Here is an 18857-nt window from a genome sequence, read left to right on the forward strand (position 1 = left end):
ACCATTTTGTGTTTCAGTTTCCACCAACCTGCCTGTGATGGTGTGGCTCTACGGGGGGGCCTTCCTGTGGGGGGGCTCCATGGGGGCAAACTTCCTGGACAACTACCTGTACGATGGACAGGAGATTGCAGACCGGGGGGATGTCATCGTGGTTACTCTTGGCTATCGTGTGGGAGCCCTGGGCTTCCTGAGCACCGGAGAGTCTGATCTGCCTGGTTAGTTTTTGAGATTTCTTTTCCTTCTTTGCTCATTAATATAATTTACAGAACAACAGTGTCTTTACACTATTCTCAATCAACTGTTTGGCTTTAAGTTAAAAGGTTTTGTCTAAAAAATATACCTAAAGTTTAGTTCCAACTTAGTGACATGTACACATTAATATGCAATTGATTTTAAGATACAAAGACTAGTATAACTTACTCTTGAGCTGGGACAGTTTCTGCATCTGTCCCCTGTTGTGTTGCTGGAGAAGCAGTGCTAGTACGTTTTGGTAGGGAGCACTGAAGTTGAATGACATTCAGACAGTCGGGTAATGTGTTTGTGATCTTCAGGAAACTATGGGCTGTGGGACCAGCAGGCCGCCATCGCCTGGGTTCACAGGAACATCCGCTCATTCGGAGGAGACCCTGACAACATCACCCTCTTTGGAGAGTCTGCAGGGGGCGCTAGTGTCAGCTTCCAGGTCTGATCCATCTTTTATTATTACTATTACTATATTTTAGAGGTGTTCTAATCAGGATTTTTTAGGACGATCATCAATACTGCTCTTCTGAATTTTTGATCAATACCGATTTTAATATAGGTGATTTAAAAAAAACAACAACAATAGGCTTGTTAGAATATATATTTTATGGGCAGGTCCCTTATTTTGTTATTTTATTAACATTTTTGCATTACTGTTGAAAATGTATTCAGCACTATAATACTACTGACAGCAGTTGTTCCCAGACTTTGTTGAACATTTGTTTTTGTGGCAGACACTGACTCCTCATAACAAGGGCATGATCCGCAGAGCCATCTCTCAGAGTGGAGTGGCCCTGTGTCCTTGGGGTGTCATCAAGAACCCACGCAGAATTGCTGAGGAGGTGAGAGCACGCTGCAGCCAATATCCTATTCCTACTGTGCCACCAAACAGTCACTCAACAATCAGTGCCATTTGTGTAATCCATAATATTGTTTATAATGTTCTTTGCTATATTCAGGCCTTTTAAACCAATTTAACATAGTTAATGATCACAAGTTTATGCTTTTACGTTTCACCCTAAAGAGGATTAGTCTCTTTAGCGAGATGGAACGTGTGTAATGGTTGTTTTCTTATTGCTCTAAATGTAATCTCATTGTTTCAAAAGGTTTCAGTCATAAAAGTAATTTATTTTAATAATATTTATCATTTTATACCTGTTCCTGAGTTTATTGTCATTCCTGTTTCATCCTTCAAATCCCCCTTAAAATAACAAGTAAAATTACAGTAGCACCATCAACAAGAAACTGTTCAGAAGAATCTATCCTGTGGCCTGAGCAGAAAAGGCACTTTCTTCTCTTCTATCTGTGATACTTTTTAAAGATTTTTGAATGTTGGAGAGAAGGTATTTTTGGGACATCATTCCTGTTACAAATTTTTAATACATAAATAAAAATATTTAGTTGTCCAAACAACATTAAACAATATCTACATGTAATTTCCTGTCAGTATTTACAGCATGTGGCTCTGCACTCACTAGCATGAACTAGCAATTGTCAAAATTATTTAAAAATGTCATTCCTGTTGCTGTCATTCCTGTCACAAAACATACTGGTATTGAAAAGGTCAGTCCCACTCAAAAAATAGAGAAGCACACTTGAGGCGGGCCTAAGCGTTTAAAACAAAAAAAAAATCTAATTCCAAATATGTAATTTAAAAAATTTTCACAATTGAAAAGGCATAATTAATGCAGTTTACATTGAACAAAATGCAATGTAATTGTAATGGCAATGTAATGGTTGACATAATTTATAGTTTAATACCCAAAGCACAATATGTCTTCTTTAAAGAAACCATATGTAAGATTTTAATCTTAAATACCTTAAACATGATCTAACTGTGTTCACAGATACAAGGCAAACATATTCAAATCAAATATAACTTTTGCTGATAATAAGTATAATGCTGACAAAAAAACTTTGAACTTGATGGCCATGTAATTTATTTTATAATTTGGTGTGGACTGTCCATAAACTGAGAATGAGAAAAACTTGTATTTGCCCTCAATCTGCAGCTTAATATTGTTCATAGTAATACCTTTCTTAAACTAAGTGCAGGCTAGTTCATTTGAAAGCCCCGTTATATTTTATCTTTCCAAACCATTAGTCCCTTTCTGTGTGTATGTCAGGTGGCTCTGAAGGTGGACTGTCCCACTGACAGCAGGATGGCAACCTGTCTCAAGATGACTGACCCTGTGCGCCTCACCTTGGCTGGGAGCGTCAGCATGGAAAGCTCTCCTTCCCGTAATTCATATTTGTTATATTTTTGGCATTATTTTTTCACAAATCCTTTCTTAATTCATGTTTTGTTTTCTTCTTTTGTTCTTCATTTCAAACAATATAATGATTTCTACTATCATACATTAGATTTCTAACTTTGCTCCAGTTCTTTGTCCCCACCTCCCTGTATTACCAACAGGTAGAACACAAACATGCATGGGTGGCATCTAAAACTTCTTCAGGCATGTTTTTGATGAGGGAACAACATTATAACATGGTAGAAAGCAAAAAAAAAAAAATCGATTATGTTCACCACTACCGCATTGCACTTTAGTGTAACTTTCATGGGGGACAAGGATTTCATTTCTTTACTTTATGTGTGTTTTCTAAATGTATTATTTTAATTCCAAGTTGACCAACAGCATGTTTAGAAGGGAATTAAAGTCAAATGAATGTATAATATATGTTATTTAATGTGTAAAATGTGTAATATTTTGACAAATAGTTCATCCCTAATCCAAATTGTGTCACATGTAGACCCTCTGTTGGAGAGCCTAGTTCTGTCTGCGGTGGTGGATGGAGACTTCTTGCCAGATGACCCCTCAAATCTGTACAACAATACGGCTGAGATTGACTACATCGCCGGGGTCAACGACATGGATGGACACCTGTTCACTGCTATGGACATCCCCTCTATCAACTCCATGCTGGTGGACACGCCCATGTGAGTTAGGCTCGTCATAGGTTTCAGTTAAGGCTGCACAGTATTGGAAAAGTTTGCGATGTGTGATATGGCTGCATATTCAGTTTATTTTTGCATAGCCTAACGTCATAACAGCACTTGCCTTTCAGGGCTTTACAAAATTGTTGATTTAACGAACAAAAAGTTAGAAAATCAAACAATGAAACTGTCATTGTTCAATAACAGGGAGATTAACCAGCAGTCACAGGACACAAGCAAATGGATAACTGTTCCAGAGTACCCCCTTTAGTCTCCGATCAGCCTCAGTATATTAGAGATATTTCATAATGCTTATTTTCTCCGCTACAGCATTAGCACTTCTTCCCATCAAGTAACACACAGTGCTCTATGATGATGTTTGTGCACTGGGATCATGAATGAGAAAAGGGGATCATATTCCCATGTATAATATAACAAATGATTCAGCAATATGATATTTGTTAATATGAAGTGGAAAGTGAAACGATCGAGCCTTTTATGTTTTCATGCAAAGTCAGTACAATTTATTATTATAACTTTATTTAAAAGTATCTCTGAGATGCACTGAGACAAGTGAGCATCCTGACACAACATACAAAATCAAATCATAACTCTAAGTTAATGTCATAATAAACAAATTACACACAATAAACAAGCATATGCCTTCCTCTTGTTTTATTTTGTGCTGATCACTCCTGTCTGCTGCAGTGACGACCTGAAGACACTGCTGAGCTCATACACCAAAGACAAAGGAAAGGCTGGAATGGAGAACGCCTTCGCCACTTACTCTGCCAACTGGGGCACCAACCCAGACCGCGAGACCATCAAGAAGACTGCCGTGGCCATCGGGACAGACTACATCTTCCTGGTGCCCACTCAGGCTGCTCTGTACCTCCACGACAAACATGCCACGTGAGAACCATTTTACGTATTATAAAAGTAAGGTTTAAGCCAGGGAATATCCATCCAGGTAGGGAGGGACAAGGAAGGGTGGAGATGCAAGCCCACTAACAGTTACCACTCAGTAAAAATATAAAAAAGTGGGGAAAAAATGCTTTGCTTACATTTTTTGGCAAAAAAGTTACATACTGTGACTTTAGCTAATTTTAACTAACAAAAATCTGTAATTGAAATACACACAAATGACATTTACTTGAGTAACTTTTAAAATAAATTGCACTTTTCAGAGTAGTGTTCATACACCATAGTTCTACTTGAGTAATATTTGGCAGTGTAACAGTAATTGATTAAAAGTTATGGTTACCCTTATGGTTAGTAAATCCTATACTTCTAGTTAAGTTATGTTATTTTGAAGCAGTATCGTACTAATCTTTATAGACAGTAATCAATACATTTGTTCTACCCCTCCCCAGCACTGGTCGCACATACTCGTACGTGCTCTCTGAGCCGAACCGCATGGGGGGCCTGGTCACACCCTACCCCGACTGGATGGGGGCAGACCACGCAGACGACTTGCAGTATGTGTTTGGGAAACCCTTCACCACCCCTCTGGGGTACTGGCCCAGGCACAGGGACCTGTCCAGATACATGATCGCATACTGGACCAACTTCGCCAAGACTGGGTATGAACTCATGTTACATAAAAGGTGCACTGTGGGACTTTGTTGGTGGAGAGTACGGCACCTGCTTGTCTCCATAGAGATATTAAAGGCTTTCCCTAAAAGGTCCTACAGGTATGACTATAAACGTATCTATCTCCATGGAGACAAACAGGTGATGCCACACCAAGACAATTTACATGTCAGATTTGGGGAGAGCATAGACTGTATAGATGAACATAGCTAGCCCGCTAGCCTCTGCATTCCAGATAGGAGGTGAGCATGGGCGTGAAGTGGTTTCTTTGAGATCTAGTTATAAAAGACTTGTATTTAACTTATTTCACCCAGCCCACTTTTGCTTCTAAAGGCCACTAAATGGCACTTTCTTTATGTTGGTACTCTTTATTCACAAAATAGTATGTCATTTTCAACATTAAATCCATCCATCCATCCATTTTCTTCCGCTTATCCGGGGCCGGGTCGCGGGGGCAGCAGTCTAAGCAGGGACTCCCAGACTTCCCTCACCCCAGACACGTCCTCCAGCTCCTCCGGTGGGACCCCAAGGCGTTCCCAGGCCAGCCGAGACACATAGTCCCTCCAGCGTGTCCTGGGTCTTCCCCGGGGCCTCTTCCCGGTGGGACATGCCCAGAGGGACGCCTCCCTAGGGAGGCGTCCAGGAGGCATCCTGAGTAGATGCCCGAGCCACCTCAGCTGGTTCCTCTCAACGTGTAGGAGCAGCGGCTCTACTCCGAGCTCCTCCCGTGTGACCGAGCTCCTCACCCTATCCCTAAGGGTGCGCCCGGCCACTCTGCGGAGGAAGCCCATTTCAGCCGCTTGTATCCGCGATCTTGTCCTTTCGGTCATTACCCAAAGCTCATGACCATAGGTGAGGGTAGGAACGTAGATTGACCGGTAAATCGAGAGCTTCGCCTTCCGGCTCAGCTCCTTCTTTACCACAACGGACCGATACAGCGACCGCATCACTGCAGACGCTGCACCGATCCGCCTGTCAATCTCCCGCTCCATCCTTCCCTCACTCGTGAACAAGACCCCGAGATACTTAAACTCCTCCACTTGGGGCAGAGACTCACCACCCATCCGGAGAGAGCAAACCACCTTTTTCCGGTCGAGAACCATGGCCTCGGATTTGGAGGAGCTGATTCTCATCCCAGCCGCTTCACACTCGGCTGCAAACCGCCCCAGTGCCTGCTGCAGGTCCTGGCTCGAAGAAGCCATCAGGACAACATCATCTGCAAACAGCAGAGATGAAATCCTGTGGTTCCCAAACCAGGCCCCCTCCGGCCTCTGGCTGCGCCTAGAAATTCTGTCCATAAATATAATGAACAGAACCGGTGACAAAGGGCAGCCCTGGCGGAGTCCAACATGCACTGGGAACAGGTCTGACTTACTGCCGGCAATGCGAACACAGCTCCTGCTCCGGTCATACAGGGACCGGACAGCCCTTAGCAAAGAGCCCCGGACCCCATACTCCCAGAGCACCCCCCAAAGGACACCACGAGGGACACGGTCGAATGCCTTCTCCAGATCCACAAAACACATGTGGACTGGTTGGGCATACTCCCATGAGCCCTCGAGGACCCGATGGAGAGTATAGAGCTGGTCCAGTGTTCCACGACCAGGACGAAAACCACACTGCTCCTCCTGAATCCGAGGTTCGACTATCGGTCGAATTCTCCTCTCCAGTACCCTGGAATAGACCTTACCGGGAAGGCTGAGGAGTGTGATTCCCCTGTAATTGGAACACACCCTCCGGTCCCCCTTCTTATACAGAGGGACCACCACCCCGGTCTGCCATTCCACAGGTACTGTCCCCGACCGCCACGCGATGTTGCAGAGGCGTGTCAGCCAAGACAGCCCCACAACATCCAGAGACTTGAGGTACTCAGGACGGATCTCGTCCACCCCCGGAGCCTTGCCACCGAGGAGCTTGCCAACCACCTCAGTGACTTCAGCCAGGGTGATGGACGAGTCCGCCTCTGGGTCCCTAGTTTCTGCTTCCTCCTCGGAAGACGTGACAGTGGGATTGAGGAGATCCTCAAAGTATTCCTTCCACCGCCCGACAACATCCCCAGTCGAGGTCAGCAGCTCTCCACCCGCACTGTAAACAGTGTTGGTGAAGCACTGCTTCCCCCTCCTGAGGCGTCAGACGGTTTGCCAGAATCTCTTTGAGGCCGTCCGATAGTCCTCCTCCATGGCCTCCCCGAACTCCTCCCAACCCCGAGTTTTTGCCTCTGTGACTGCCCGAGCCGCGGCACGCTTGGCCCGCCGGTACTCATCAGCTGCCTCAGGAGTCCCACGAGCCAACAAGGCTCGATAGGACTCCTTCTTCAGCTTGACGGCATCCCTTACTTCCGGTGTCCACCACCGGGTTCGGGGATTGCCGCCGCGACAAGCACCACAGACCTTACGACCACAGCTACGAGCAGCCGCATCGACAATAGAGGTGGAGAACATGGCCCACTCGGAGTCCATGTCTCCAACCTCCCCCGGGATCAGGGAGAAGCTCTCCGGGAACATTAAATCTTAGTACTTTATTTTAGATAAGCATGTTGTCTTATATCTGTGTAACCCCTCATCACCCGGCTAGGGTCCATAGTGGTCCATGGCCGTATACTAATCTATGTGGTCTTAGACTTCTGATACAGCTCAATATCATTCTAAAGCAATGCTAATGCTAATAAATAGCTAGTTTCAATAGTTTTAGCATTGATTAGTTGTAGAAAAAAAAAAAAAAATGGTTTGCTAATGCTAGCTTGTGACTGTAATATATTTTATTTGACTTGTTTAAAACTACAAAATCAGCTCACTTGTTGTAGTTAGTAAGGAACTAAGGGTGCTTTCACACTTGCAACCTTTGGTCCGGACTTTTGGACTTTCGTGTTTGGTTTGGTCCAAAGTCCAGATGTGTATGATCGTGTCCTTTGGTCCGAAAAAAGCCATCAAAACTGAGAAATGCCCTCGGTACACAATCACAACAATGACGCTGTGTATAGCATTAGATAAAACAAAATACCATATCAAACGCACGCACTTGTTCACTTACAGTGGTGGATGAACCGCTGTATATCTCTATATTTACGATAGGTCTTTTTTGTGATCTGTAAGCTCCACATGCACACGACAGCTCCATTGTTGTTGTCTGCTTTAAATTCAATCACGGCGAGTAGTCAAAAAATGATATATTTACATATAATCTTGTATCGGCAAAATTGCTCTTAAAAAAAAAAGTGCCAGCGCTAAACCAATTAAACTCTTTACACTCGCCTAACACTGCTTCTGATTACTCTTTTTTCCTGTCCATCTGTGTTCTCTCTTTGGTCCTCCTCAGAGACCCAAACCAGGGCGGCTCTGCAGTCCCTGCCAAATGGCCACAGTTCCAGAACGGTGGAGAACGGTACCTGGAGATCCGCAATGACATGGACGATAGTTTTGTCCACATCGATATGAGGTTGCGCTACGTGTACTTCTGGACCAGCTTCCTACCCAGCCTGCCTGACCCGATTAAGTCTGAGTAAAAGTGATCTACCCCTCTATACACTGTCCTACCCCATATAAAACAATAAACAGTGCAACACATTACTACTTCTTTGTGTTTTTTGAATGCTGTGACCTTAAGAGTATCACCTATGACCAAATGCCATCACCAAATTTTTGTATAAAATTATTATTTGGTTTTAGGAACAAAGACAATAGACATGCATGCTTCATTACATCATCAAACCTAGTATTTTACAGTCTACAACATCAACATACCATAATAACTTGCAGATATGAGCAGGTCACTGAACTCTGTCTTGTACAGTGGTTAAACATTACCGCTGTGGGAAAAGCGCCCCCCAGCTTCAGATGGTGCCCTGGGGGGGGTGAGGTGTCACCATGTGGAGTATATAAGTCCAGTAGAGTTGCTATCTGGTCCTTACAGTCTAGACATGATGGTGCTGCTTCAGATTTGTGTAGCTGTGGCCGTGTTTTTGGAGGCCGTCTGTGCTACCTCAGTAAGTCTTTTGGATATTTTTATGTGCAATTTAGATTTATGAGCTGAAACATAATTTTGAGTATTTTTGAGCCTTTTCCCACTTTGTGTTATATGTAGTTGTGATTACTAAATGATCAAGGACAGTATAGATGCAATTATTACCCTTATCATGAAATTTAATGGGCTGTTGATATTATACAGCAATACTATAATACTATTTAGAAGAATTTATTTGCAAATTATGGTGGAAAATAAGTATTTGGTCAATAACAAAAGTTCATCTCAATACTTTGTTATATACCCTTTGTTGGGAATGACAGAGGTCAAACGTTTTCTGTACATCTCCACAAGGTTTTCAAACACTATTGCTGGTAGTTTGGCCCATTTCTCCATGCAGATGTCCTCTAGAGCAAAGATCCAAAGATTTTCCATGGGGTTGAGATCTGGAGACTGGCTAGGCCACTTCAGGACCTTGAAACGCTTCTTATAAAGACACTTTGCCGGGGTGATGTGTTTGTGATCATTGTCATGCTGAAAGAACCAGCCATGTTTCATCTTCAATGCCCTTGCTGATGGAAGGAGGTTTTCACTCAAAATCTCACGATACATGGCCCCATTCACTCTTTCCTTTATAATCAGATTGGATCAGTTGTCCTGGTCCCATTGCAGAAAAACGGCCCCAAAGTATGATGTTTCCACCCTCATGCTTCACAGTAAATAGGAAGGTTCTTTGGATGCAACACAGCATTCCTTCTCCTCCAAACATGACAAATTGAGTTTTTACCAAAAAGTTCTATTTTGGTTTCATCTGACCATATGACATTCTTCTAATCCTCTTCTGGACCTTCCAAATGCTCTCTAGCAAACTTCAGATGGGCCTGGACATGTACTGGGTTAAGCAGAGGGACACGTCTGGCACTGCAGGATTTGAGTCCTTCGTGGCGTAGTGTGTTACTAATGGTAGCCTTTGTTACTTTGGTTCCAGCTCTCTGCAGGTCATTCATTAGGTCCCCCCATGTGATTCTGGGATTTTTCTCACCGTTCTTGTGGTCAGTTGGGTGAGATCTTGCTTGGAGCCCCAGATCGAGGGAGATTATCAGTGGTCTTGTATGTCTTCCATTTTCTAATAATTGTTTCTACAGTTGATTTCTTCACACCAAGCTGCTTACCTATTCCAGATTCAGTCTTCCCAGCCTGGTGCAGGTCTGCAATTTTGTTTCTGGTGTCTTTTGGTGTCTTGGACATAGGGGAGTTTGGAGTCTGACTGTTTGAGGTTATGAACAAGTGTCTTTTATACTGATAACGAGTTCAAGCAGGTGCCGCTAATACAGGTAACAAGAGGAAGACAGAGGAGCCTCTTAAAAATGAAGTTACAGGTCTGAGAGAACCAGAAATCTTGCTTGTTTGTAGGTGACCAAATACTTATTTTACCGAGGTATTTGACAATTAATTAATTAAAAATCCTACAATGTGATTTCTTTGATTCTTTCCCCCCATTCTGCTTCTCATAGTTGAAGTGAACCTATGAAAATTACAGGCCTCTCTCATCTTTTTAAGTGGGAGAACTTGCACAGTTTGTGGCTGACTAAATACTTTTTTGCCTCATTGTATGTACTATTGTAATTTATGCTTTAAACTATGTAACTTTTCTGGTAGGGGTGTGCCACCTGCTTATTTCCATGGAGAGATTGTTTTATCTAGAACAGTATGGAATTAGACTTATTTATATGGAACTGCACCAGGCCATGTTACGAATGATTTCTGTGGAGAGATACCCACACATAGCTAGTAGGCATATTTTTCAAGGCAATAAAAAACTGTAATTGAATAATAGATTAATTTAATACCATACAGTGGAACCTTCCAGACAAAGCAATAACATATCCATGAAGACCTGGTCGGACCCCCTAACAGAAAAGTTACATAGGCAGGTTGTAATGCAGTGTTTTCCCCTTGTAGCTGGGAGTGGTGTACACGGAGGGGGGCATGGTGGAGGGGCAGAACATCCGCTTGGGCTTCCGCAGACACATGGATGTGTTCAGGGGCGTTCCCTTCGCTGACATCCCCGGACGCTTCGAGAAACCCAAACGCCACCCAGGCTGGGACGGTGGGCACACACTTACAGACCACACATGCAAAGTAATGTATGGGGATATAGTTGATATAAAGAATTTGATTAAGTTAAGTTATAGGTTAAAGGAGTCTCCTCCTTTTGGGACAGCACTCAAAGTTACTGATTACCAATTCAATATAATCAATTATCTAAATGAATTATTCAATAATCTACCATAACACTGACCCATATTTGTACATAAGAATCACTTTTCACCAAAGCAAACTGTGGATTATGAACATTTATTGCTGAAAATTAACAGACATTATTTGAATATGAGTCATGTAATTGATTCATTAATAGAAATACAGGATGATCATGATTTGAATGAATAAACATGTTTAAAGTGTGAAGTGTTTCAAAATATGGAGTGTTTTTTTGCATGAGATCTATAGACTGGGGGACTAGATAAGCTCTGTGTTGAAATTAATCTTGAGTATGTATTCATAAAGCCGATCTGTGAGGTGTGCTTATACCACCAGGAATAGAGGGTGTGATTTCATCCATATTGAGTCCTGAGTTTCCACTAATTATGACGTGTGGTGACACATATCAAGCAAATTTCCATCCATCTATCCTCCTCCGCTTATCCAGGGCCGGGTCACGAGGGCAGCTGCCAAAGCAGGGACTCCCAAACTTACCTCACCCCAGACACTTCCTCCAGCTCCTCTGGGGGGATCCCAAGGCATTCCCAGGCCAGTCAAGAGACATAATCTCTCTTCAGCGTGTTCTGGCTGTTCCCCAGGGAGGCGTCCAGGAGGCATCCAGAACAGACGCCTGAGCCACCTCAGCTGGCTCCTCTTGACGTAGAGGAGTAGCGGCTCTACTCCGAGCTCCTCCTGTGTGACTGAGCTCCTCACCCTATCTTTAAGGGAGTAGCAAGCTACCTGGAGAAACTCATTTGACCTTGTCCTTTCAGACACGTCCCAAAGCTTATGACCATAAGTGAGGATAGAAACATTAGATTTACCATAGACAGACCGACACAGCGACCGCATCACTGCAGACACGGCACTGATTTGAAAGTGTATGTTGCAGGTCCTGGCTTATTTTTAATTTTTTTTATTACCTTTATGTATCCAGGAGTTCCCGTAGAGATTCAGAATATCTTTTTCAAGAGAGACCTGACCAAGGTAGCAGCCAATACAATCAATACAATAATCACAAAATATCACACTGTAAGCCACTGGCATCTCTCAAGAAAAATATACCCATGTCTCCGTCACCACACTTTTTACCCTTTTTTCTTATATGATGAAACCATCAGGACACAGCTCCTGCACCGCTCTGGTTCAGATAAGGGAGGCAGTTCTTCCAGTACCCCTCCCAGAGACTGCAAGGCCGAGTACATGACTAAGCTGTGGAGCTATAAGGTTTAGATTTGGTAGTACTCGGTAAACTTACTAGGTGTGAAAACTTTGACAACCACTGACCAAAGACCTAAGCCCAAATGTTAATAAAGATACATCTTTGATGAGTTGTAGTGATAACCCTGAAGCATATTGAATCTAATCAGATTGTGTCTATTTCTTCAGGTATTTTGAAAGCCAAAGAGTACAGAAAGCGCTGCCTTCAGCTGAACCTGCTGATGACCGACACTAGAGGCTCTGAGGACTGCCTCTACCTCAACATCTGGGTCCCTCACGACCGCAAAGGTAAGTGTACAATTTTTACACAAGTCAACTGACCGTATACTAAGACAAGGAGAGATTCCAGTTGCAAAATGACAACAATAGTTTTGATGAATTTGCAGTATAGCACTTTTATTACTTCACATGAGCTTATTCCCATGTTGTTGACGGGAATGTGAAGTTTACTATTTTACAATTCCGTGCATTGTTCATTCACTCCATACTTGGCCGTAGTAAGCTACTAATATAGAGGCTACCTTCTGACCACCACCACTCACACACACCTGACATTTTGCACAACTGACAATTCTGGGAATGGCCACTGCTGGCACTGAGGCCTAATCCACCTGCTTGTGTGTTGCTTTAAACCTCTTCCCATGGAAGTAACTGCAATGAAAAAGTTTGTGCCACTGTGTGCTTTTTATGGCTCCTTGGGGAAGCTACACAGTCATTGTATTAAATAAGGCACTACTTAATTTTCATTGCTTTCCTGTTGTCCCTTAGTCTCCACCAACCTGCCCGTGATGGTGTGGATCTACGGAGGGGGCTACCTGGTGGGGGGTTCCATGGGGGCAAACTTCCTGGACAACTACCTGTACGATGGACAGGAGATTGCAGACAGGGGGAATGTCATCGTGGTTACGCTGGGATATCGTGTGGGAACCCTGGGCTTCCTGAGCACCGGAGAGTCCGATATGCCTGGTTTGAATTGTTACTTTTTTTTTCTTATTTCTCTTGTGTTTTCAACATAACCAGTTCAAATATTTAGACATTTTTCTATGGTTCTCAAGAGTGCAAGTTTGCTCTGCAGGTGCAATATTTTAAAGGTCCTACTTTGTGCTTAATCATTCACATGTACAAACTTCACTCTGGCTGTCACTGCAGCTTCTACTCCTGTGATTCCATCAAGAATACTGCCCAAGTAACAGAACTGCTGCACCTGAGTTTGCCAATCAACCAGAAAAAGAATGACTACTCCTGCATGCCCCATTTATTTCTCTCTTTTGTATTCTCAGAAATTCAGTGAAATTACTTTTACTTACATGCTTTGGTTTTATTTTAATTTTTTTATGTGTCAGGAAATTACGGACTGTGGGACCAGCAGGCTGCCATCGCCTGGGTGCACAGGAACATCCGCTCGTTCGGAGGAGACCCCAACAACATCACCATCTTTGGAGAGTCTGCAGGGGGCGCTAGTGTCAGCTTCCAGGTCTGATCCATCTGTTCTCTACATTACTGTGGAATTTTAACCAAATAGAACGTTGTATAACAAGACTGTGCAGTGGTCCTTTCTATGACTGAGGCGTTTTCTGTAAACTTTAGAATGTACATTTTCTATTGTTACTGAAATGTTTTTATCAACACAGACTGGCAGTAATACAATGTAAATCAAGGTGCACTATTTAACTTTTCCGCCACCTCCATTTCATCAGGTGATGTTATGTTTTTTAAATGTACACTACTATGGCATTAAAACATATCAATTTTGCATTTATTCAATTACAACTGTTTTTATTGCCAAAAATGTAATAAAATAACTGCACCTCTCCTCGGATTTGACATGTAACTTGGTCTGGTGAATCACCTTCTTGTCCCAATGGAGATGGACATATGGACATTATTGGTATACTATGGAACCGTGAAGACATAAAAGGGTCGAGCCCTCTGCCCTGAAAAGTATTATATTGTTGATGAATTTATCTGACTATTACAAAGAGAATGACAATGTGGAGTGGATGTTGTGTTACCAGAAGGTTGGCAATAGCTAGCGAATTTCAATGTGTGCTGTTGTTGTGCCCTGGGGCAATACAATTCACCCAAATGGCTTTTGCATTTGCATGATAAAATGCAAAAAGACTCACAACACGATAGAACTGGAAATTCTTCACTATAGGTTACCATCTCTCAAGTCATTATAGGTTAATTGTTGTTGGTACAGTCAGCAATGTAAGGTAAACTCACTTAAAGGTCCACTTTGTAACTTTTTGGGTTTTCCAACAACACAGACAAGAAGGTAGCTGACGCTCCACCTGGGTTCCCTCACTGTCATATTTCCTTGAAGTAACCTTCCTTCCTTCACAATCCTACTATTGAAGGTTAAAATATTGACCTTGTTTGTTTTTATGAAAGACCCTGACTCCTCACAACAAGGGCCTGTTCCGTAGAGCCATCTCTCAGAGCGGGGTGGCCCTGTGTCCCTGGGGCATCATCAAGAACCCACGCAGGCACGCCGAGGAGGTGAGAGCAAAACTTATAAAACTATAAAAAAAACTTTAAAACTATATTTTATTGGCTTCACATCAGTTTGAAACTTTTCCTACTTACAGCAAGAGCAAATATAAGATAAAATATTTTGTTTTCAATGTTTTTTAATGAAAAAGAGCATTCTATTAACAACATTTTTACAGAATTCTTTATTCACAATCCAAAGGTCAGATACAAGCTGCTCATTTTGAAAAATAAACTAGATATTAAATCAGAGTTCATTTTCCCCCCCAAATCATCAGTCCCTCTCTGTGTGTATGTCAGGTGGCTCTGAAGGTGAACTGTCCCACTGACAGCAGAATGGCTTCCTGTCTCAAGATGACTGATCCTGTGCTCCTCACCATGGCCGGGACACTCAACTTACAAAGCTCCCCTGACAGTAATCCATTCTTTATTTTTCTTCATAACTTGGTTTGTTTGGTTTATCTAAAATATGAGGATTATTTATGTGTCTCAGACTAATATTAATATTATTAAGGGCTGCAATTATATACATTATTGGATCTCTCTCAAACTCTATTACTTATTTTGTGTTAAGTTATACTTGTAGTTTAAGTCTCTACAAACACGTTCTGAAATTAGATATCACTTTTGTATTTAGTAGTTCATATTTCAGTCTTTTCTTCAGTAATGCTCCTGGCTGTGTGTAAAATGTAAGAACTGAATCCTGATTTTAAAACATAAATGGCAATTCTAAGTGAACTCAAAACAGTTTTTTGATAAATAGTTCAACCCTTATCCAAAATGTGTTCACATGTAGAACCTGTGGTGGATAACCTGTATCTGTCTGCGGTGGTGGATGGGGACTTCCTGCCGGACCACCCCACAAAGCTGTTCCACAATGCGGCTGAGATTGACTACATCGCCGGGGTCAACGACATGGATGGACACCTGTTCACTGCTGTGGACATCCCCTCGGTCAACTCCATGCTGGTGGACACACCCATGTGAGTTAGGCTATTGACTGTTCATGATTGCCATAACAATTCACAAATTTTTAACAGAATATTATGTATATTTGAATGGTTAACCATCCTCAAAATGGCACCATATAACTCAATCCATGAATATTTTGAGTACGTTTGACCATTAAGATTGCTATGGCAACTGTGCTGAGTCTGTAAAGTATAAACAATCACGGATCCAGCCTTTTTTTTCAATTTTTTCCCCCAAAGTTCATACATTTTATTATCATAACTTTTTATTACTATTTAAAAGTAAGCACTAAGACAAGGGACCATCCTGACACAACATGCAAAATCTAATCATAAATCAAAGTCTTTAGGTCATGGTAAAAAGAATAATACAGTAAATGAGCATATGCCTTCTATGCCCTTTGGATATCATTTCCTGTTCATCTACTGCATCACCATAGTTTGAGAACACAAAAACCATTAAATAGAGTTGTTTTGTTATTTTGTGCTGATCACGCCTGCTGCAGTGACGACCTGAAGACACTGCTGAGCTCATACACCAAAGACAAAGGAAAGGCTGGAATGGAGAACGCCTTCTCCACCTACACTGCCGACTGGGGCACCAACCCAGACCGCGAGACCATCAAGAAGACTGCCGTGGCCATCGGGACAGACTACATCTTCCTGGTGCCCACTCAGGCTGCTCTGTACCTCCACGACAAACATGCCACGTGAGAACCATTTTACGTATTATAAAAGTAAGGTTTAAGCCAGGGAATATCCATCCAGGTAGAGAGGGACAAGGAAGGGTGAACCATTTTACATTTTATCTGATGAAAAGCTACCATTTGCAATTAGATTGGCCGAATCGTCCAATGTTAGTTGTGCTTATTGCAAAAAGAAAAAATAATTGGAAAAACACCTACTCAAATTACATGTTACTTGAGTTACTCTGTGTATCACACATTAAATATTACATTAAATAAAACTTTTTTATTTATTTATTTATTTAATGTAATATCTAAAGGAGAGCTCTGATTAAACAGTTCAGCTCTAGGAACTAAGAACATTACGAAATACTAGGGACAGCCAAAATAAGGTTCAGTAATGAGGGTTTGTCTTAAGTTAAATATAATAACTAAGTTACACTGTAGCAAATTATTGTATAAAATCATAAATCAACAAAACTTTATAAACTATTTACCACTCCATTTTCAGACCCAAACCACAACAAAGAAAACAATCGGGATAGTCAGAGTATGCTAACTGCGCCTTGAATAGTCATGCCAAATATGACTTAGGTACAGTTCACACCTTAGGGTAGTTCAATGGCTAATGAGTTAATGACAGATACCAGTATGTCAGTTTCAGTGTATTTAGCCCCTCCCTTCTAACAGATTTTAGGCAATGTCACACCAGTATCCAACCACAAGTGAAGAAGCCTCACGGTCTGTGCAATGTGTCATATAAGCTGCATATCTTTTTTTTCTTGTTTGTTCCTCTCCCCAGAACTGGCCGCACATACTCGTACATGTTCTCGGAGCCGAACCGTTTGGGGGGACTGACTACGCCCTACCCCAGGTGGATGGGGGCAGATCACGCAGACGATCTGCAGTACGTGTTTGGGAAGCCCTTCTCCACCCCTCTGGGGTACTGGCCCAAGTACAGGGACCTGTCCAGATACATGATTGCATACTGGACCAACTTCGCCAAAACTGGGTATGGACTGCTTAAAGGTGCACTATGTAACTTTTCTGGTGAGGGTCCACCACCTGATTGTGTCCATAGAGATATTATCGGTTGTGTTCACCTGACATCACTCTAGAATCCCTATAGTTTAAAACTGAGCTGAAGGACAGATCAAAATTCAGTGGTGGAATTTCCTGTTTCACTGTCAGATTGCAGGTTTTTTTTTTACTTATTGTTAAGTGATGCCATTGTTCAACCCCAAAGATGAGATTCTTGTCAGTTGAAAGGACTTCATAAGATTTTTCTTTCAAAAACAGTAAATGTACCATGGAGTATTACCACATACATACTTGTTGATGCCTTCCACCTATTACTATGTCTTGAGTGTCACACACTTAGGGCTGGACGATATGGCTCTATGGCTCAAATCTCAATTTTTTTTGTACACACTGGATGATTACGATCGTAATTGATTTTATTCTAAGTCAGAATAGGAACAGCTCTTTACATACTCATTCTTATCATATCCTATTTTTTAAGAAAATGTAAAATACCTTAAATTGTAAAATAACATCTACATAGATGTGTAATCTAATAATCCTTTTCAAAGTCTCAATTGTCTCTCTGTTGAGATGAAACCTCATTGTAACGTTCTTCGTTCTCACTGCCAGAAACCCAAACCAGGGCGACTCGGAGGTCCCTGCCACCTGGCCGGAGTTCAAGAGCGACGGACACAAGTACTTAGAGATCCACCACAACATGAACAAGAACTACGTGCACCAGAAGATGAGGATGCGCTACGTGCACTTCTGGACCAGCATCCTGCCCAGCCTGCCCGACATGACTAAGTCTGAATAAAACTGATGTACTTTTCTATGCTCTGTCCTACACCACACACACCAATAAACAGCTCCACACATTACTTCTGCTCTGAGTTCTTTTTGAATGGTATGACCTGAAATGCCCAATATTTCACTATATTATTGAAATATTATATTACAATGTTGTTTCCTTAGTACAAATAGGGAATGGCAATATATAGGTTCCAATGGGTATTGATATCGGGTGGTATCAATACCAATTTGTCGATATCGTCAATAAATGTTATTATTTTTACAAAAGTAAAAAGTTCCTGCTTTACTTCAACTTACTTCAAATTTGTGGACCTTGCAGTGGATTTTAGAAGACAAATATCAGTATCAGCCAAATATCGGATGCATGTATCGGCTCAAAAAAAAAATCCATATTGGCCCATCCCTAATCACAAACATACATGGAGTTGTGTTTTGCTTCATTCACACATGTTTATTCCAGAAGAACATTTTCAGTTAAGAAAACATTTTGTGAATGCCAAAAGACCTTAAGTACAACTTCATGACGCTTCATGAATGAGACCCAATATTGTAATTTTAAATGTTCATAATGTAACATGATGATTCACGGGTGTCTGTCCTTAGACTTATACAAGTCAAACAAGTAGTCCCTTATAAATACATTTAATACAGTGT

At 41.9% G+C, this 18857-nt stretch overlaps 2 protein-coding genes across 3 annotated transcripts in view; both read left to right on the plus strand.

Moving 5' to 3' along the window:
* The window catches only part of LOC117379254 (bile salt-activated lipase), a 36950-nt gene that overhangs the window by 4805 nt on the left and 13288 nt on the right, over positions 1-18857 (plus strand). Inside the window, exons 4-11 of one of the 2 annotated variants that reach the window (XM_033975941.2) lie at positions 18-215; positions 552-682; positions 978-1085; positions 2370-2484; positions 2998-3184; positions 3890-4093; positions 4555-4764; positions 8090-8340. The exons of the other annotated variant lie outside the window; for it this stretch is intronic. Coding sequence (XP_033831832.1) covers positions 18-215; positions 552-682; positions 978-1085; positions 2370-2484; positions 2998-3184; positions 3890-4093; positions 4555-4764; positions 8090-8276 — 1340 coding nt within the window. The 3' untranslated portion in view covers positions 8277-8340. Of the gene's footprint in view, positions 1-17; positions 216-551; positions 683-977; positions 1086-2369; positions 2485-2997; positions 3185-3889; positions 4094-4554; positions 4765-8089; positions 8341-18857 lie in introns of those variants that run through there. 2 annotated transcript variants of the gene reach the window in all.
* On the plus strand, positions 8691-18267 carry LOC129456143 (bile salt-activated lipase-like). The gene is made up of 11 exons (XM_055225649.1): positions 8691-8756; positions 10697-10844; positions 12386-12505; positions 12986-13183; positions 13561-13691; positions 14612-14719; positions 15011-15125; positions 15507-15693; positions 16188-16391; positions 17170-17379; positions 18021-18267. Exons 1-11 carry the CDS (start codon positions 8691-8693, stop codon positions 18205-18207), a joined length of 1674 nt encoding a protein of 557 aa, XP_055081624.1. The 3' UTR covers positions 18208-18267.

Source organism: Periophthalmus magnuspinnatus, chromosome 12 (assembly GCF_009829125.3).
Source record: "Periophthalmus magnuspinnatus isolate fPerMag1 chromosome 12, fPerMag1.2.pri, whole genome shotgun sequence".
Taxonomy (NCBI): Eukaryota; Metazoa; Chordata; class Actinopteri; order Gobiiformes; family Gobiidae; genus Periophthalmus; species Periophthalmus magnuspinnatus.